Source organism: Vipera berus (genome assembly GCF_964194415.1).
Source record: "Vipera berus genome assembly, chromosome: Z".
NCBI classification, from domain to species: domain Eukaryota; kingdom Metazoa; phylum Chordata; class Lepidosauria; order Squamata; family Viperidae; genus Vipera; species Vipera berus.
In genome coordinates, this window is record NC_138205.1 from 50,857,599 (window position 1) to 50,879,181 (window position 21,583).

Sequence of the window (21,583 nt, forward strand, 5' to 3'; positions counted from 1 at the left end):
AACATTGGGTTGTTGTTGTTTTTATAGGGGGGGGGGGGGAAGAGAAGAACTGTTATATAAAAAGAACAGGAAAACTTACCTGGGTCACCAAACAGAAGTCAGGTTAAATAATGCTGCATTGTTACCAACTCTAGATTGCCAGAGAGCAGAAGATATTGAACAGAAATAACCCAAATAACTTTTAAAAATTCTTTCACTTTCCATAATTTTCAATAAATCAAAACTTCTAATTAAGGTTTAATCTAGTTTTAAGTAATATGACATGAAACTCCAACTCTAGCTAAAATAGTTCTTTAAGAATAAATTACACAAGAAAACACATTTGCTAAATTGGGTGTTTGCATTATTTTTTTCAATTATCTTTTTTTTAACAAGATATTTTTCAGTCAGTGTTTTGGCTTAACAAAAAGACTGGTAAGCACATTAGCTTTTTAATGATATTCATACAGTGTATAATTAATTTTTCATTTGGATCAATATGGATATTTACTTTTGGCTTAAAAATATGTATATTTCTGTAGTTTTTTAAAAAATTGTAAAATCTCTTAATAAAAATTATTTTTTAAAAAATATAACTTAAGAGTTATCCATTTTTATAGTATATAATTCATTATGAAAGAACATTGTATCAGTGTATGTTGTATTAAGAATGATTACACAATAAAAACAAAAAAATAATTGAACTACATTCTCATTGTTGGAATCAGTATTACTGACAATGCATTTTAAAGGAGTAATTATTTTAAAGCCAAATCTAAACTGAGCATTACTATTAAGTCCATGGGAGATAGTATCACTCAACAATGGCCATCAAATGACAATCAAGATGAATATACTGCCCAAATTATTCTTTTTATTCCAATATATACCAATGAAATTAGGTAAGGATTTTTTTGAAAATTTAAATAGAGTTACATCTAAATTTATCTGGCAAGGTAAAAAACCGAGAATCAAGTTAAAATTATTACAGGATGGAAAGGAAAGAGGAGGGCTCGGCCTCCCATATTGGGAAAAATACTATAAAGCAGCAATAGCGGTATGGATAAAGGATTGGATACATTTAAGGAATAGAAGACTACTAGCCTTAGAAGGTCATGACATACAAATTGCGTGGCATGCTATAATGTGGGATAGGCTCTTCAGTATTTTCAGAATCATCATATTAGACGGACATTATTAGATGTTTGGATAAAAATTAAAAAATTCAATTATATAGAAATTCCCAATTGGCTATCTATATTAGAGATTTTTATGCACCCCAAATTTATAAATCTAGAAAGTGTAATTACATATAAAGATCTCTTAGATGAAAATGGAGACCTGAAAACAAGAAAAAGATTATCAGAAGATGGTGTAGAGTTGGAATGGTGGGCATACTTACAAATACAGTCACGATACAGAAAAGATAAAAAAGAACCACGGATAAAATTAGAGCATACACAATTAGATAAAATTCTTCTAGGAACAGAAGATCGATTGATAAAAAAGATATACCAATGTTTATTAGAACAGGATTTATTAGAAGAACAGGTAAATGAAACAATGTTAACCTGGAGTAAAAATTTTGGTTATAATATTGACTTAGATAATTGGGAACTACTATGGGATAGAAATAGGAGGTTGACGCTAGCCACCTCCTATAAAGAGAATTTGTACAAGATGTTTTATAGATGGCATCTTCCCCCTACAAGGTTAGCAAAAATAGATAAAAAAATCTCACCAATGTGCTGGAAATCCAGAAGGCTTCCAGGGACTTACTATCATATGTGGTGGGAATGTTCAGAAGCGAAATTTTTTTGGCAGCGGATTAAAAATTGGTTGGAAGAAATATAACGACAAAAAATTGATTTAAAACCAGAATTTTTTTTATTAGGATTAACGATAATTTTAGTAAAGCATCTCTCTACTTATTAGTACATATCTTAACAGCAGCAAGACTGGCATATGCCCAAAAATGGAAAAGAAAGGAAACACCCACTGAAGAAGAAATAATAGATAAAATTTTATCCTGCGCTGAAATGGACAGGTTAACTAACAGAGATCAAAAATAAGAACGAAATGTATTATGAAATTTGGCAAAATTTGTACAATTGGTTAGAGTTAAGGAGGATCACTGAGATGAACATTGATTGGTTGATAATGTAAGGACTTTTTATTAGCATCTATATAATGGACATAACTGAAAGATACGTAAATATAATGCTGAGGACTGAATGACAGTTTACTAAAAAACCCGACAGATCTCATATGTACTTTTTTATACTTTGTCCTGTTATAGATTGTATTTTAGGTTTTTGTTATTTTTTTCTGTAACATAAGATAATACTAATAGTAGCGCTGTAGCTAGGGAAGTTGAATCGTGTCCACTTTTGTTTATAAATGTATATTTAATAAAATTTTCTAAAAAAAACAATGGCTATCAAATGACACAGCAGCATGTTTTATGAAAAAAGAATTGAAGACATGCTTGTTCCTCAGTGAATATTCTTTGCCGAATATAATTAGCATTGTTGTGATGGAACTGCATCCACTTATTCCAACAACTTGAACTACCAAACCATTAATTGCATTCATCTTATAATGACTTAATCAAAACAGAAAAAATCATACAAATTTCCATCTATAACAATGGCAATTTGTTTTTATCTTACTTGTAGAATGAACATTCCTTGGGTTTTTTTTCAATAAACACAGAAAATAACACAGTATCACAAATAAAATACAATCTAATGGCACATTTTCAGAAAAACAAACTTTCTGTTGCACAGTGACAAGACCAAATTTCAAAAACTTGTTAAAGTCCTCAATCCCAACCGTGTGATAAATATTCCACTATTTCCCTGACCTAATCCTCTCTTCCAGGTGTTCCCAACTGGGGGTGCGAGACAATATTCCAGGGGTTGCGGAAACTAAAAATTATAGTGCATATGCATAATTTGTTGCCGTTATTTCAAACTTTTGAAAGGGGTGCAAGAATACATCAGAAGTGTTCAGGCGGTGTGGGGGTATAGAAAAGGTTGAGAGCCACTGCTCTATTCCATTTTTATCAGCTTATAGTTTTGTTTCACAACTCAAGGTTGTTCAAGAAGTAAAAGCTGCAGCTCACTTTGGGTTGAAGTAGAACATATGATTTTTTGGAAGTGAGAACCAATCCAGCAAGCTGATTCCTCTAATAACTCATCAGGAAGCACAATCAGCTACACCATGGCATCATATCTGCCTGGGCATAAACGTGGTTTTGTCATGGTTGGTGATGAGACTCAGCCTAAGAGACTGAAAGGAAATCTATAAAAATATCTAAAGTTCAAAGGATACTGCTAAAAAGTATTGAAAACTTCTGTATTACTCTAATTACTGTCCTTGCTGCACTATGATACTATGCACTCCTCTTCCTAAAACAGCACCCTAATGACTCCATTATCTAGAATTCCAATTTAGATTTAGCCAACATTTCCTTTAATTTATATACATTTTCAGCAAAAAGCAAAACTTCATGAACTTAATATGGTTTAACTTGCCTAGCGGACCATTCAACTACTAGGCAATGGTTTTTGCAGGCTTTTCTTGGTAAGTGTACACTAAAACAGTGACCTTTACACAAATACTTTCACTTCAAATAAGCACACCCCACCACCACCAAATAACAGCAATAAGCATTACATAACAAGAGCTTTTTAAACACAGGACGAGATTTCCCATTCCCTTTCAGTCACATATAATAATAGAAATAGGATTAATCTTTTGCACTCCTAATTATCTGGGGCTTTTGAATCAGAGCTGTTGTGAGCAGAACCTTGTGAATGAAATCTTACCTCTTCTATACAACATCAACATTGGCTCACTTTTCTTGAGCGGATAAGAATCGCCTCACTGTACCCTTTCCCCCTCATTTCTAATTTCTTACATTGGTACAAAGCCCAGCGCAATGCACGTGCGTACGTACATACATATATACATACATTCCGAAACTGTTGCTTCCCTTCCTCCATGCCCAGAAATATCTTCATTTTCACATCCCCATACCCTTCTTTGTAAGGCTGCTCACCCGAAAGCTGCATGCGCGCCAACCCAGCCAAGAGCGCTCCTTGCTGGCCTCTCCCAGGTGAGCGTGGCCTGTAGAGCTGTCAGGACCGGTTCGTAAGGCCCGAGGTGGGTCCTCAACAAGGCGCTCAAGGCGCGCACTCGCCGCTCCCGCTCCGAGGACGGGGCTTGAGCATCAGTATCAGGGCCGCCGCCGCGGTTAGTGCCGCTACTACTGCCGGCAGCCCGTCCAGCTACTTCCGCCGTTGCCATTCTTCCTTCGCCCAACATCACCGAGAGACCGGTGGAATAAAGGATAGGATTACCATTCTTCGTCACCAAAGGTTGCTGTCTCCACCTCAATAGCTCGAACGCGGCCTCTACCCTACCAGTTTACGCACACTCCCATGGCCGTTCACGTACCCACCTAAATCACAGGAAGTGACGGTATTAGAGGAACCATCTTCTTGTACGGAAAACTTAAAACTGCACACAAGCGCCCCATGCTTTTTGTTTTAATTGCTTCAACGCATGCGTGTTGCCAAAATAAAGGTAGCGTATAGATGAAGGAGCGGCGTGAAGAGGCAAAGACGAACGGTGCGATTAGCAACGGCATATTTTTTAGAAAAGCAGGAACAACTCAAGGAAGGATCGGTGTTAACTCCGGAAGAAGAGGTTTCAGACTTTAATCCACGCTCACTATGCCTCGGGAGATTATTACTCTGCAGCTGGGGCAGTGTGGCAACCAAAGTAAGGCCAAGAGAAAAGGCTTATGGGACCCGTGTATGTGTTTGCGCGCGAGGAGCAACGGAATCAGAATTTGCGTTGTGGATAGAAGTGTTAGAAAAGAAGGGAAGTTGTCCTTCGAAGGAGAAGAAAGAGTTGCTGTTTATGCTGTGCAATGTTTTTTTTTTTAAACAGAACATTAAATTCTGTTTTGCCTCGGCTATTAATCGGGGCAAAACGGTAACTGAGGAAATTCCAGGTTTCTAAAGAATAGGGAATGGGATAAGAACTATATCAAAGATAAGACTGTTATATTAGAATACTGTGATGTGGAATTTTTAACAAAACCCATATCTCTCCATTGCCTCTTGAGACCATTTCTCTCTATCTCTGGTAGGGTACAAGAAAAATGGCTATTTTTGTGCTTTCTGTTTTTACAGTTGGATTTGAATTTTGGAAACAGCTCTGCGCTGAACATGGTATTAGCCCTGAGGGTATTGTAGAAGAATTTGCCACTGAAGGCACTGACCGCAAGGATGTCTTTTTCTATCAGGTAAAATATTTTTCTTTCTTCCATTTCTATCGTAGGGTCTGTGGATTATGTGCAAGGGATTGTATAAACACTGATTGTAAAAACATAATCCACAACTTTATAGTCTTCAACTTACAACCCAAAATTTCTGTTATTAAGCAAGACAGTTGTTAGGTGAGTTTTGTCCCATTTTACAATTTTTCTTGCCACAATTGTTAAGTGAATCACTATAGTTTAAGTTAGTAATTGGGTTGTTAAGTGGATCTGGCTTCCCCATTAACTTTGCTTGTCAGAAGGTCACAAAAGGTGATCATATGACCCCAGGACACTGCAACTGTCATAAATATGAGCCAGTTGCTAAGAATTTTGATTACATGACCACAGGGATACTGCAACAGTCATAAGTGTGAACAATGGTCAAAGTCACTTTTTGCAGTTCTGTTGCAACTTTGAACAATCACTAAATGAATTGTAAGTGAAGGTCTATCTGTATTCAATTTTGTAGTAAACCATTGACTTAGGAGATGGTTCCATCAAGAGAACCCTGGATACTTAGACCAGTCTACAATACCTGTATGGGGGGCTTTTGGTGGGGGATGGGCTACACCTCAAAATAATCAGGAAAGACTTTGGAAACCAATTGGCTTGCCTTACCCATAGGGCTTCAAACTAAAACTATGGGAGGAGAGAAGAATTTTTAGAAAATAATTCCAAGCACAAATCTTGAGCCAATCAATCAAATGGTAAGAAAAAAAACAGGAAAGGTAGAAATCAGAGGGTCAGTCAAAAATGACTTAGATGCCTATACGCTAACACTCAAAGTGTAAAGAACAAACAGGGTGAACCTGAAGTCTTCTACGTGGGAGTAGATATATTATTGACATTACTGAAACTTGATGGGATGAAACCAGTGACTGGAACAGAAAGCTAAAGGGATTTACATTGTTTAAAAGAAACTGATCTAATAAAAGAGGAGGTGGAGTTGCTCTCTATATAAGAAATAACTATAGCACTATAGAAATGTAACAAGGATGAAAACCTCAAAAAAATGTCGTTTGCCAAAAATGTATACTACACCTACCCAACCCCCCAAAATTGATGAAATTGATGAACTCTTTTGCCAATCAGTTAGATAAGATGTGTATGAAGCATACCACAATGGTAAGGGGGATTTAAATACCCTGACATCAAATGGGAGAGAAACTCTACAGTTAGTGGAAAGTTCCTAGTAGGAAACTTTGTCACCCAAAAGATAGAGAAGGGAACTAAAGGGTCAGGTATACTAGACTTAATTCTCATTAACAGAGATGAAATAATTGAAATCACAGGAACTTTGGGGTAGAGTGACCATGCCATATAATATAATGCAAGCACAAGTAATAAGTCTAATATTCTGGACTTTAAAGACAGCTTGGGAAGGATTCCATAGATGGAAATCGTTAAGGGGAAAACAACACATGAAGCTTGGGAAAAATGAGATTATAAAAGCCCAGTCAATCCCAATATATTTTTGAATATATTTCTTTCTGAAAAGAAAAAGAGATCCCAGAAGAAACCAGCATGACTGCATAAAGAACTCTGACAAATTGAAAGACAAAAAAGACAAGTATAAAAAGTGGAAAGAGGGACACATAACTAAGGCAGAATGTTAGATATAGCCCAAATCTGCAAACATAAAGCAGCAAAACTAAGACCCAGAATGAATTTAGACTTAGAACAAATGTCAAAAATAATTAAAAAGTTACTTTCAACATGTACAGTGAGGGAAGAAAATATTTGATCCCCTGCTGATTTTGTACATTTGCCCACTGACAAAGAAATGATCAGTCTATAATTGTAATGGTAGGTTTATTTTAACAGTGTGAGACAGAATAACAAAAAAAATCCAGAAAAACACATTTCAAAAAAGTTATAAATTGATTTGCATTTTAATGAGTGAAATAAGTATATGACCCCTTCACGAAACATGACTTAGCACGTGGCAAAACCTTTGTTGGTCAGATGTTTCTTGTAATTGGCTACCAGGTTTGCACACATCTCAGGAGGGATTTTGTCCCACTCCTCTTTTCAGATCCTCTCCAAGTCATTAAGGTTTCAAGACTGACTTTTGGCAGCTCGAACCTTCAGCTCCCTCCACAGATTTTCTATAGGATTAAGGTTTGGAGACTGGCTAGGCCAGTCCAGGATCTTAATGTGCTTCTTCTTGAGCCATTCCTTTGTTGCCTTGGCTGTGTTTTTGGGTCATGACAAGCTGGAATACCCATCCACGACCCATTTCCAATGCCCTGGCTGAGGGAAGGAGATTCTCACCCAAGATTTGACGGTACATGGCCCTGTCCATCGTCCCTTTGATGCGGTGAAGTTGTCCTGTTCCTTAGCAGAAACACCTTCCCAAAGCATAATGTTTCCATCTCCATGTTTGATGGTGGGGATGGTGTTTTTGGGGTCAGTCAGCATTCCTCCTCCTCCAAACACTGTGAGTTGAATTGATTCCAAAGAGCTCAATTTTGGTCTCATCTGACCACAACATTTTCATTCAGTTCTCTGAATCATTCAGATGTTCATTGGCAATCTTCAGTTGGGCCTCTATATGTGCTTTCTTGAGCAGGGGGACCTTGCGAATGCTGAAGGATTTCAGTCTTCTACAGCGTAATTGTGCTGGACCAGTATACAGCTGCTCCATTTTATATCTAGTTTAGGAATTAAGAACTGTGTTAGTATATTCAGCATTTACATGGTTACTACAATACCCTTAGTAATACTGTATGTAAGAACATGTAGCATTTACAGGGTTAAACGTTATTTCCTCAAGGGATGCCTTGTGGCAGACATGTCAAACACAAGGCCCGGGGGGCCAGATCCGGCCCGTGAAGTGGTTTCATGCGGCCCGCAAAGCCATCCTGGAAACAGTGAGGGAACGGCCCCCACTGCCTTGGCCCTGGCCCAGAGACCCTCAGATCTGTCCCACTCCTGCCCAGGCCCCCATAGGCACCCTTGATGCAAACAATGTAGAGCTGGCCATGCCCACCCAGTAGGCCATATGCACTTTAGCCATGCCCACCCAGGCCACACCCACCTGGCCCCTGAGGGCAACCGCAATGCTGATGCGGCCCTCAATGAAATTGAGTTTGACACCCCTGCCTTATGGCAATTATAGTCTAGCTGTATAGTGAATACCATGCTTTCTAGTTAAGAGGGTGGAGCTTTCATAATTTATGGCAGAACTTCCTGCCTTTGTCTCTGTACTATCTCTCTGGATGAACCCTGGCGTGGCTGGGGATATCAAGCTCCATTTTCATCATGTAACTTTGCACAGGATGGAAAGTTCATCATTTTTTTACCTAATGAGAGGGTCCGAATTACAACATTGCATTCCTGATGGACCTTTGCTGTAACCGTGAGTTATTGACATTGGACGCATGTGAAATAAAGTGATTTGTTTATTCACATTTCATTTGAGTTTATTCTGGCTGTTTCAGGTGGGATTAGCAATCACATCTCTACTTGAGACGTAACAGTAATGTATTACCAATTGTTTTCTTGGTGACTATTGTCCCAGTTGTCTTGAGATCATTGACAAGATCCTTCCATGTAGTTCTGGGCTGATTCCTCACCATTCTCTTGATCATTGAAACTCCATGAGGTGAGATATTACATGGAGCCCCAGACCGAGGGAGATTGACAGTTATTTTCTTCCATTTGCAAATAATCGCACCAACTGTTGTCACCTTCTCACCAAGCAGCTTGGTGATAGTCTTGTAGCCCATTCCAACCTGGTGTAGATCTACATTCTTGTCCCTGACATCCTTGGACAGCTCTTTGGTCTTGGCCATGGTGGAGAGTTTGGAATCTGATTGATTGATTGCTTCTGTGGACAGATTTCTTTTAGATAGGTAACAAACGGATTAGGAGCACTTCCTTTAAGAGAGTGCTCCTAATCTCAGCTCGTTACCTGAATAAAAGACACCTGGGAGCCAGAACTCTTACTAATTGATAGGTGATCTAATACTTACTTCATTAAAATAGAAATACAATTTGTATTTTACAATTAAAATACAAATAAATTTATAACTTTTTTGAAATGTGTTTTTCTGGATTCTTTTATTATTCTGTCTCATTGTTAAAATAAAGCTACCATTACAATTATAGACTGATCATTTCTTTTGTCAGTGGGCAAACGACCAAATCAGCAGGGGATGAAATAATTTTTCCCCTCACTGTATAAACAAGAAAATGTCAAGGAAATAATTGGTCCACTAAGGAGAGAAGGTGGCAAGAAGATGATGAGCAGCAGGGAGAAAGCAGAATTGCTTAATTGATATTTCTATCTGTTTTTACATAAAAGGAAAAAAACAGTCAACCTGTCAAAAACAGTACTGTAAAAAACAGATTAGGAATATAAGTCAAAACAGGCAAGAAAATGGTAAGACAACTCCTCTCTACTCTAGACGAGTTCAAATCACCAGGGTCAGATGGATTACATCGTAGAGTTCTTTTTTTGTAATATATTTTATCGATTTAAAAAAAAAAACATAAATCACTTAATAATTGGTGAGCAGTGTGTTGTCTGGGTTTACATTTGTAAAACAATCACTAACATTTGATTTCTATAATCCGTAATCCACATATTGGTTTTAGTTGATTTCCTCTTTTCCCAAAATATCCTCTTTTGCAAACATTAAGTTAATAACAATTCTTATTGTTTTGATAGATAACAATTAAGTATATAATTTTTCCCAATATTCCTAAAAATAATAATCACATCAATATAATATTTCTTTTCTATCCAATCATTCTGGTTGCCTTATCATAGATCCTGTTAGTCCTTATTTTAATTTGTTTCTCCCACCAAATTTTAAGTATTCTTTAAAAAGGGAAAAAAGCGTACTGTCGAGCCCCGTGGGCCCGACACTACAAGGGGGGCCTGGCCATGGGCGGTGGCCCCACAATACCAGACCCCACCGATGCTCTGCCCGGCAGCCATGTTAGCTCACCCCACAGTCCAGCATTCCAGACGAGCGGACAAACCACTGTAGGCCGCCGAATTCCAGCAGCTCTGAACACCAGCCACCAAACAGTTCCCCGGCGTGCTTGTGCAGATGGACCTTTCAGAAGGCCCCACAAGCACTCGGAGGAACAGGCCGGGCTGCCTGACTTTGGAGAAGCCCACACGGATGGGATCTTTGGCAGGCCGTGCAGGCACCCAGAAGGACAGGCTGGGCTGCACTGTTGCCTGCTCGTTGGTGGTGGGGGCCATGCCAGAAGGTCCGGTATCTGGCTGCATTCCGGCTTTGCTGGCATCCTCGGCTCCGGGCGGTTGTGAGTCGGGCCCAGATGGATTGGTGGCCATGGACACACAGACCGGGGTTGCAGGTGCTTTGCTGGGTCTGGCTAGGGGTGAGGGGGGGTCGGCTGGTTGGGGAGGGGTGGTTTCACAGTGGGGTTGCGCGGGGGGTCGCCTGGAATACTTACCTCACAAAGGGCAGCACACTGGGGAGCACAGTCGCGGGAGCACGCGTAGACAGAGCAAAGGGGGAAGGGTGTTTATGTGCGCATGGCTGGATGTTGGCCTGTGCCGGGAGGGGTGGGGCCGTTGTGTAAAGCAGCCATAAAAGCGTTGGGAGCGTGTTGCTTCCAACGCTGACTTTTCCTCATTTTGCGGTGAGAATAAACGCTTCTTCGTTGTTACCCGTTCCACAGCCTGCTGATTGTGATTACATCGAGGACAGGGTTGACACATACTATATTATTTAAGGAATTCATCCCTTAGAATGACATATATATTCCAAATCTTTTCTATTTCTTTAAACATATTCAAACAAATGTTTCTTTTTTAAGTATTCTCTCTGGTAAGTCCCATCATCTATTTTCTTGGTTTCCACTTTAGTCTTTTTCCTTTGCCCAGTATCTTTCTTAATCAATGTATTTTGCTGAATCAAAAGATTTTTCTGTATGTTCGTAAAAGTTACTGTAAATATAAAAAGTAAATCAAGTGAAGTGTCTTTGTATGGGGCTTCTGCCTTTCCATGTTTGTTGAAAACCTTTTTCTTTCTCTCCACTTCTCTTAGCATTTCCTTTCTCTCCAGTGTTCCTGACATCTCTACAGTCCATTTTATCCAATCTGTTTTCTTGTCCTCAGATTTATTTTATAGTCTTAAGGGATAAGTTGTTTTTTCCAATTCTTGTGAATTTTTTTCCACTAGGATTAAATCATGTTTCCTTGTTTTGTTAAGTTCCATGTTTAAGTCTCTATTTTCAATTCTATATCCATTTATCTGTTTTATCTATTCCTTCTCTGTTGTTTTCTGGGATTTTTTGTTGTAGAATTAACTTAGAAATAGATTGATTTATATTTTCAAAGTTATTTTGAATTTCTGTGGTTTAAAATCATTATTGTTTGAATTAGTTGCAGTATACTACATATCTCCTCCTCTGAAGAATTTATGTTTTCTTGATATGTTCTTTCTACCTTTCTCTGATCCATGGCAAAGAATTTCAGTTTTTCTCTTCCTTTCTTTTCTCTGCAAATAGCTTTAGAGTCCCAATTAAATAGATATTTGTAATCCAAATAGTTCAAAATTTTTTTTTCTGAAATTTATAATTCTCTCTTTGTCTGCAACCCAGATTATTGTCCTTTTTTTTGGTCACAGCTGTTCTTTATTGTTAAATCTTTGAAGGTCACAAACACAGATTAGCTTTTCCCAGGTTTGCCAAGTCTTACATTAAAGTCTTAGCTATCATAGTCTTCATCCACCACTAGGTGTCAGCAAATATTTGTTTTTCAATTTCCAAAATGAACAATTATTTTTAGAATGAGAGCCTTAACCATTCAAACAATTTTAGATTTATCCAGATTTAAGTTTTAAATTTCAGGTTTTATATTTATTTCACTTCCATATATTTTGATCCTCCATAAAAAGATTAATTCGCCGCTTCCGTTAGTATAAGGGTGGGGTGGAAATCCCCCTCCTTACCTTTCAGAGGTATTTTGCTTCTTGGGGATCTTTTCCAGGAGATTAAATATAGAATGTAAAAGAGAAGATTGTATTCCTTACCCAGTTTCAAGCATGCTGTTCACAGTTGTGCTGGTTAGTACTTTTGGACTTTGGTTGCTAGCAGCTTGGGCTGGTTGATGCAATACAGCCAGCTTTTCTCCTGTCGTGTTAGAAGGCTTTCCCCAAGTTGAACGGAATGACCGTCGCTGTTCCAGAATTGCTAGAGCACCCTTCTCTCTTCGGCGCCTCCCTGAGGCGACTTAGACCCATTTACGGTCCCCTGCCAGGGCGAAATTAGCTGTGGGGGTGTGGAGACTCAGCAAGTCTGCAACCGGTCACTACCACGCAAAACCTGAAGTCTACACTGTAGAGTTCTGAAGGAGCTGGGATATGTGATCTCAAAATCATGGCAGCATATCTTTCAAAGATCCTGGAGCACAGGAGAACTACCAGAGGACTGGAAAAGAATTGACATTAACATCTTCAAAAAAGGGGAAAAAATGAATCTAGGAAACTAGATCGATGAGCTGACATCAATACCTGGGAAGATCCTGGAAAAGATAAGTAATGAACACCTAGAAGCAAGCAAAGTTATAACTAGAAGCCAACATGGGTTTGTCAAAAACAGACCATGTCGGACAAATCTTGTTGTATTCTTTGACAAAGTAACTATATTAGTGACCAGGAAAATGCTGTGGACTTCAGTAAGTCATTTGACAAAGTAGACCACAATCTATTACTTGATAAGATTGAATAATGCCAATTAGGCAACAGCACCATCAGATGGATTCTCTAGGGCAGGGGTCGGCAAGCTGAAACAGTGAAAGAGCCACTCGGAACCGGTTCCCTTGCAAAAGAAAAAACTGGGAGCCACAAAAAAGAGTGCGCATGCACATGCATGCACAAAACAAGGGGCTGATCAGCGGCTGGGTGTATGCATCCTCCCAGGAGCTCTGAAAACTCCGTAAGGTCAGCCCCGAACTTCACAAGTGGAAATTGAGGGAGATTGCCAGGAACACGAGATCAGCGTCTCTCAGCCTGCACTGATCTCGCCCTTCTTGTACTCTCCTTCTCTCTGTTTCAGCTTGCTTTCGGCTACTTTTCTTTCGGGGGATCCAGCCTCTGCCGCCCCCTTCTCTCAACAGCTGGATGCCCCGAAAGAAAAGCAGCTGAAGAGACTCCCGGTGGCGACGCGACGTCGAAAGACAGCCGTTTTCGGGCTGCCCGCTCCGCAGCTGTGTTTTTCCATCATAAACAGCGCCAATCAGCTGTTTAGATGGATTTGAAGCCCCCTCCTCGGGAGAAGAGGAGGGGGTGAGGCCCCAGGTAGGGGTTGAGCTCTCTGGGGCCGCCTGAGCTGAGAGCTAGGGCGGCTGAAAGATGAGCCCCCCCGAAGCCTGGGTTGCTCCGAGCTGCGCAGCGCCTCTGCTCTGAGATTCTTGGAGCAGAGCCAGGCGTTAGCAACCACCCCTGCCAAAAGGAAATACTTTTGATTATCAAGATGCAGGCAGAGCGGTACAGGAGGTCAAGGTGAAGTGGACTCTTTATCTTTACTCTCTAGCTCAATGGATTTTATAGCTTTAAAGTGAAAGTGCGTAATAAGTGAAAGTGGGGGAAGATGGCGGCTAAAACTTCTAAAGCTCTTCGGAATGCGGGGTCTTCCCTGGTGCAAGAGACCTCACTGCAAGCTTTGCTTCCTCCTGCATCTCCCCCGGTATTGACGCTTAAGGATTTACAAGATGCTCTTGGAAAGCATGCACAACTGATGTCTGATATGATGGATGAAAAGTTGAAAAAGCTGGAGGAGAAATTGGAGAAGAAAATGGAGGAGAAAATGGAGAAATTGGAGAAGAAGATGGAAGAGAAGCTGAGAGCAATGAGGGTGGACATTTTGTCTATGGTTGAATCCGTAGCTGAATGTGTGCTACAGCTGGATATAAAAGTGGAGGATCTCAGTCAAAAGAACTCTATATTAGAAGCAAAGGTATTAGAAAATGAAAATATAAGGGATAAAATGGACGAAGAATTGAGCCTTGTTCAGTATAATCAGATGCAGAATGCTATTAGAATTAGGGGTTTAAAGGAGAATGGTAAAGAAGATCTAAAGCAGCTGATTTCTGAGGCTCTGGAAGGGGTACTGGGCCAGCCAGCATCTGAAATTGAGGGAAATATGGACAAAGTTTTTCGTGTAAATTCATGGATTGCAAGACAGAGGAAGTTACCCAGAGATGTGGTGGTCTATTTTACAAAGAGAGTAATTAGAGATGAAGTCATTCAAGCTGCTTATGATACTAATTTGGTAGTGGCTGAGCAAGAAGTTTTGGTTTTAAAAGAGATTCCTCCGAAGATCTTAAGGAGAAGGAAAGATTTCGCATTTCTAGTACAGGAACTTAAGAAACGTGATATTAAGTTCAGATGGGAGATTCCAGTTGGGTTGGTGACAACGCACGAAGGTAAAAGACATCGTTTGGTTACTGTGGCTCAGGCACGTGATTTTTATAGTAATGTGTTAAAAGCAACCCCCCTATCATTTTTGGAAGCTGCAAAAGGATACGGTGTGGGAAAGTTTCAAGATGTTGCAGATAGACAGACAGTGGACAATGGTGTTGGAGGGGATCAAGCTACAGTCTCATCGGTTGCTGCAGGAGGCCAGAAGATGACGCGTGCCGCCCTAAGAAGAGCGAGACGAGAGCAAGAGCAAGACCAGCGGAAAGTTATGGAATCTTCAAAGTGTGCTTACAATGAAGATGTAGGAGGAGAGCGGTCTAAAGAAGTTTTGGGGGTCATGACAGAGGTGCTCCAAAAGTTTTGGGGCGTTAAGATTGCTGATTAAATTTTTAGATTAGAATGTCAATGGAGTAAAATTATTATAGAGGAGAAAGAAAGTTTTTTTTTCTTTTTTTTAATATTTTATACAATTTAAGATTGATGTTATTTGCTTGCTAGAAAAGTATATTAGGGTTATGGACTTAAAGTATGTGTTGAACTAAGAGTGGGTATGTAAACTCCTAATTAACAACAAGTTGTCTTAGAGATTGCCTAAATTTTTTTTTTTATATATACTCTTTTTATTTGAATTTTTATTTGAACTTAAGGATGATTTGGAACTGTGAGACATTTGGCGTGATATATGCAAGAACTATTTTTGACTATAGTTTAGTTTGGTTGGAGATTATTAAGATTAATAGAGATAAGCGCTTTTGGTGCGTAACTGAGAATTTGTTTGGAAATTAGAGAAAGGTGGGAGAATGCAAATAGCAGGTGAAAGGTTTTTTTTCTTTTCTCAATTTATTTTGAGTAAAGATCTTTTTCTGTTTTCCTCTTTTTCTTTTCTACTTTATTTGTAATATTAATATTGTTTGTACTCATTTTATATGAGCTAGAGAGAGATAGAATTTATAGTTTATTGTTGATAATATAGGGGTGTTTATGTTTGTTTTTTGATTTTATGCCCTGTATTTAGCTCTGGGAAGTCGGGGGGGGGAGTGGGGGAGAGGGATAGGGGTGGGGGAGGGGGGATTAAAGTCAAAATGTATTGTAAAACTTTTTAAATAAAAAAAAAAAAGAAAAGCAGCTGAAGGTAGCAGCTCTGCAAGTCTCCGCCAAGAGAATGGGGCGGCGTAGGCTGGATCCCCCAAAAGAAGTCTCTGCTGAGATGAGAGAACGGGGTGGCAAGCTGCCGAGAGAATGGGGCAGTGGAGGCTTGCCGCCCATTGTCTTCTTTCAGGAGATCCAGCCTCTGCCGTGCCGCGCCAAGAGAACAGCAAGCTGACCCATTCTCTCGGAGACATCTTTCGGGGGATCCAGCCTCTGTCGCCCCCTTCTCTCAGCTGGGCTCTGCTGAGATGAGAGAATGGGGTGGCAAGCCGCCGAGAGAATGGGGCGGTGGAGCGCTCCGCTGAGAAAATGGGGCGGTGGAGCGCTCCGCCGAGAGAATGGGGCGGTGGACGCTTGCTGCCCATTCTCTCGGCAGAGATTCTTTTGGGGGATCCAGCCTCTGCCGCGCCGAGAGAACAGCAAGCCGCCCCATTCTCAGCGGAGCACTCCACCGCCCCATTCTCTCGGCGGCTTGCCGCCCCGAAAGAAGTCTCTGCCAAGAAGAGAGAATGGGGCGGTGGAGCGCTCAGCCAAGAGAATGGGGTGGCTTGCTGTTCTCTCGACACGGCAGAGGTTGGATCCCCCAAAAGAAGTCTCTGCCGAAAGAATGGGCAGCAAGCGTCCACCGCCCCATTCTCTCGTTTCGGCGGAGACTTCTTTCGGGGGATCCAGACTCTGCCGCCCCCTAGCTGAGAGAAGGGGGCGGAAGAGGCTGGATCTCTGCCGAAAGAATGGGCGGCAAGCCTCCACCGCCCCATTCTCTCAGTGGAGCGCTCCACCGCCCCATTCTCTTGGCGGCTTGCCGCCCCATTGTCTTGTCTCGGCAGAGCCCAACTGAGAGAAGGGGGCGGCAGAGGCTGGATCCCCCGAAAGAAGTCTCCGCCGAGAGAATGGGCAGCAAGCCTCCACCGCCCCATTCTCTTGGCGGAGGCTTGCAGAGGTGGCAGCAGAGCTGCGCGCGCAGCTCTCCAAACCGCTGCCGACCGTTTGGAGAGCTGCTGCCTTGTCAAACATGGACGAAGGCAGGAGTTATGCAAACGGGGCAGTGGAGGTTTGGAGAGCTGCGCGCACAGCTCTCCAAAGTGCCACCGCCCGTTTGGAGAGCTGCTGCCTTCGTCAAACATGGACGAAGGCAGCAGCTCTCCAAACAGGGTGGTGGAGGTTTGGAGAGCTGCGCGCGCAGCTCCCCAAACCTCCACCACCCCATTCTCTCAATGGGACTTTTTTACTTCCACTTTTTTTCCAGAATGGCGGAGGAGGACTGGGAGTCGCAGGAGATGGCTAAAAGAGCCACATGCGGCTCCGGAGCCGCGGGTTGCTGACCCGTGCTCTAGGGTAATGGTAATACTGGGATTGGCATTAGAAGTACTTCACAATAACTTGGTAGTATGTTAAAATTAAGGGAATAAAGGCCAGAATAATTCTGTATTGGAATTACAAGTTAGCATTGAGATTTTGTTTATCTACTCAAAATATTACAATATCTTAATGGGAGGAGGCTAAAATACCTTGTGAGATTTTGATTTTTGTTTTGGGGGTTTCATAGGCTTAATTGACTTTAAGAGTGTAACGGACTTTATATTATTAGCCCCTGGACTTAATTGATTGGAGGAGGTTTAGGAAATTATGAGTTATTATTTCCATAATTGGTTTCCTATTGCTTGTAATATGATAACTGATCTGGGAGGATGATATGTTTCCAATGTTTTACTGACTTCTGAGAAGCTTTTATATCAGAAATGGGTGAAACCCAACAAACATATCTGATGGCTATTAGTAATGGGGAACTAGTTTTTTGGGGAGGAATCACTGATTTTTGGGAGGCTGTTACTCCAGAGGACCATGGCTTATAAGCTTATATTTGTTTCATTCCATAAGCTGGTCTCAATACGACAGTGGAATCTCTTTCTAAGACTTTGAGGACTTTTGAGTTTAAATTCAATTTTAGAGATCTTAATTAAAAAGTCTGAACTTTAGAGTTTTGGTTGTTTTTTTCAGATGAGAAAGTGTTACCAAACCCTTGTTCTCAGCTCTGTATTCTTTCTAGTAAAATGGAGAACTCTTCTAAATACAGTAATATCTTTTTTTAAAAAAAGTCTTCATTGATCTTTGTAGCCTGACTTTTGGTATAACCTGTATATTTAATCCTGAAGGAAAATAATAATTTAAAAATATTAAAATTAGAAGAAAAAGTAAGAAATCCAATTTTGGCAGCATTCCGGGACTTCAGTTAATAAAGCTAGCATCCAATAGCTTATTCCCTACATATGCAGATCCCGATTTCATGTTTCCAGAAATCTTTTTGTAAGAGATATCACAGATTATTTAATATATATATATTTTGGTATATATTCACTACATATTCAAACTTTGGTACATATGGTAGTAGAAAACATATATAAATGCAAAGTTTAGTGCTATTGTATCCTAAATATTATATAGGAAAAATGAAATAGTACTTTACTAAATTTAAAATTTTTACAAAACCTTGTTGTGTGCTATTGTGTCCTAAATATTATATAGGAAAAATGTATCATAATAGTACTTTACTAAACTTAAAAATTTTACACAACCTTGATCATCAAAATATACAACCCTGCTTCTTCACTGCCATGAAACAATGCTTTCTATCATTGCCTGTCCCTCACCATTGTTTCTAACATTACTCATATATGTAGAATTTTTATATGAAAAACCTTTAAGCATTGTCCCCCAATTATTGAATTACCAAGCATTCTGGTATCAGTATTGGTTTCATCACCATTATTGAACATAATATCAGGGACTAGCTGCCTTCAATAGTTTAGATGTGTTTTGAAAGTCCAAAAGGATGAAGATAGGAAGCATAAAGAGTAATAACTGTGCCCTTGTGCAGATCAGTCTTGGTAATTGTTACCCATAACCAGTGCCATGGCCAAAGGGTTATGGGAGCTGAATTTCAACAGATTTGAAGAGTAATTCTGCAGGTTGTTTATAGTATTTTCTTTCCTATTTATAGGCAGATGATGAGCACTATATCCCACGAGCTGTTCTTTTGGACTTGGAGCCACGAGTGATCCATTCCATTCTGAATTCTCCATATGCCAACCTTTACAACCCTGAGAACATATACCTATCTGAGCATGGTGGTGGAGCTGGAAATAATTGGGCTAGTGGCTTTTCACAGGTAAAGTAGCCAAGAAGCTGGGAACAAGCACCCTTTGATTCCTCTCTCAGACATAATTTTATAAACATAGTAGCATCCCAAGAACTCTACTCTGTTTTGAACCTGATAGCCTCCCACCCATTTGATAAGAATTTTTCACTCCCTTATCTTATATTTGCCTTGATATGAGAGGACCATTTTAAAGCATATTCACAAGAAGAGTTTCCTGACTTCGATTTAGGTCTCAGTGCCAATCTGTTCCCCAGTTACAAGTGCTGAAATGAAGATGGTCATTAATCAACTAAAGCCTGGCAAAGCTCTAGGCAATGGTTTTATCATTCCTGAAATACTATGAAATAAGCTGGAATAGTGCCCCCTCCCATTCCCCCCCTTTTATGTATATTGATCACGCTGCACAAATTCTAGAGCATTGCAGCCTAATCATTATTGTCCCTATTTACAAAAGTGGCATCTGAGTCTTGCCTGCTAACTATTGGCCTATCAGCCTCTTTAAGTATAATAAGTAAGCTGTATGCTAGACATTTATACAATAAATTACTCAGTTGGATTGACTTAGAGCAGGGCTTTTCAACCTTTTCAGTGATTGTACCACTTTTAGGATAAGGCAGTATTCAAGTACCACCAGTCACCTAGCAAGGTGTCAAAAACGTGGTGACCCTTTAAAAAGGAACAAAGTGATAAAGTACAGGCACTCCTCCACTTTACAACAGTTCGCTTAATGACTGTTCAAAGTTACAATGGCACTGAAAAAAGAGACTTATGACCATTTTTCATACTTATGACCGTTGCAATATCCCCAGGGTCACGTGATTTACATTTGTATCCTTGGCAACTGATTCTTATTTCTGATGGTCACAGTGTCCCAGGGTCATGTGATCCCCTTTTGCAACCTTTTGACAAGCGAAGTCAATGACTAGGGGGCACGGGGGTGGGGCTGTGGGGGATCCAGGGGTTTCCAGTGAAGAGGGGTGGGATTGGGGTGGGCACTAGGGCAGGGTCCATTAGAGGAGCCTCATTGTCCCTCTTGGGCTGCATGAGGGACTCCCAGATGGTGGTGCGGGTTGCCCAGAGCCCTGGGCAGCAGAGGGCAAGTGCCCAGCCTGGTCCTCGAGCTCCCGGGGCACCAGGACCCTGCAGCTCAACCCAGTCCAGCCCCATTTTCCTGAGGGGGTGCTGGCTGCACTTCCTCCTCGAGGCTGCTGCTGTGCTTGCTCTCCTTGGCCAGGTCTCTTGTAGGGACCGTGCCTTGGTCTAATTCAGACTGGAAATATAGCAAAGGAAAATATTTCCCCCAACTCTGCTTTGTCCTGTTTTCCCCACTGGAAATGGCTATTAGCAACACACAAGGAAGGGATATTTTCCTAAGAGCTCACAATTCAAGAATACCAATGTTAACTTGGATTGCCAACAAAGTTCTGTCTGTGACAAAACAGAACACAAAATTGCTTTCTCATTTGAATTGGGGCATTTCCAACTGAATTGCCCTTCCTTCCTTCCTTCCTTCCTTCCTTCCTTCCTTCCTTCCTTCCTTCCTTCCTTCCTTCCTTCCTTCCTTCCTCCCTCCCTCCCTCCCTCCCTCCCTCCCTCCCTCCCTCCCTCCCTCCCCTGCAGAGGTGGCAGCAGGCAGGCTGCTGTGGGCAGAGGTTTCACATTTTGATCCCTTCCCCCTGTTGTTGCCTTTGCATTGCTCTCAGCTCACCTCTTCCAGACTCGCACACGTGTTTGTATGTGTGGGCGGGGGTGGTGGTGTCTCATCCCTTTCAGCCCTGCGCCCTCAACAGGCCTTCTGCGATGGCAGGCTGCAAACTAATGAAAGCTGGGTTTTTGGAATACTTGTTGCTTTTTCTCAACATGCCACTGATCGCATTGTGTCCTGCCCCCCTCAGCTCCTACCCCCAGCCCGGTGGAAGGCTGCAAGAAGCTGCCATCACAGCTTCTCTCGTCTCTCCATTCTTTTCCTCCCCAATGCCACAGTGTGGGGCTGCAAGAAGTGAGACCCCCCCCATGTGCATGTGTACACACACACACAGACACAAACGTGCACAGGTCTGGGAGATTTGAGCTGAGATTCACACAGAGGCCCTTCAGGCAGAGACAACAACGGGGAGGGGGAGGGCTCAGAATGGGAAACCTCTGCCTGGAGCCTCGGGCAGCTTAAAAAAATGAACCTGCAAAGCGCCCAGAAGGCAGTTCCTTTTCCAGCTCCTTCCTTCCTCCATTTCTTCCTTCCTCCCCTGCTTCTTTTTCCTTCCTCTGCGCTCAGGAAGGGATGACGGGAGGGGGAAAGATTGCCAGTGCTGCCGGTGGCCATGCTGCCGCTGGCCATAGCTGTCCCACACAGGCAGGGGTGGTCTCGGTGAAAGGGAAGCCTGGTGGCTTTGAGGCGAGGTCAGCAAGTGGGCATGGCATTGATCTACTAGTGGGGCCATCAAAGCCAGAACGTGCTCTGCTTTAGATCCATGGGAGAGCCCTGAAGCCAGCAAGCCCCCCCCCTGCCGTCTCTGCCCCACCCCTTTGGGGTGCACAGAGAAGGAGGCGAGCGCGTGA

General features: G+C 41.4%; 2 protein-coding genes across 2 annotated transcripts in view; one reads left to right on the forward strand and one right to left on the reverse strand.

The window, feature by feature from the left end:
• Window positions 1–4,434, reverse strand: part of RETREG3 (reticulophagy regulator family member 3) — a 40,129-nt gene extending 35,695 nt beyond the window's left edge. Inside the window, exon 1 of the mRNA XM_081344810.1 lies at window positions 4,046–4,434. Within this exon, the coding sequence (XP_081200936.1) occupies window positions 4,046–4,311 (266 nt within the window). The 5' untranslated portion in view covers window positions 4,312–4,434. The remainder of the gene's footprint in view (window positions 1–4,045) is intronic.
• Window positions 4,435–4,534: 100 nt separating this feature from the next.
• TUBG1 (tubulin gamma 1) overlaps window positions 4,535–21,583 on the forward strand; it is a 56,075-nt gene continuing 39,026 nt past the window's right edge. The window contains exons 1-3 of the mRNA XM_081344811.1: window positions 4,535–4,770; window positions 5,187–5,299; window positions 18,869–19,036. Of these exons, the coding sequence (XP_081200937.1) occupies window positions 4,722–4,770; window positions 5,187–5,299; window positions 18,869–19,036 (330 nt within the window). The 5' untranslated portion in view covers window positions 4,535–4,721. The remainder of the gene's footprint in view (window positions 4,771–5,186; window positions 5,300–18,868; window positions 19,037–21,583) is intronic.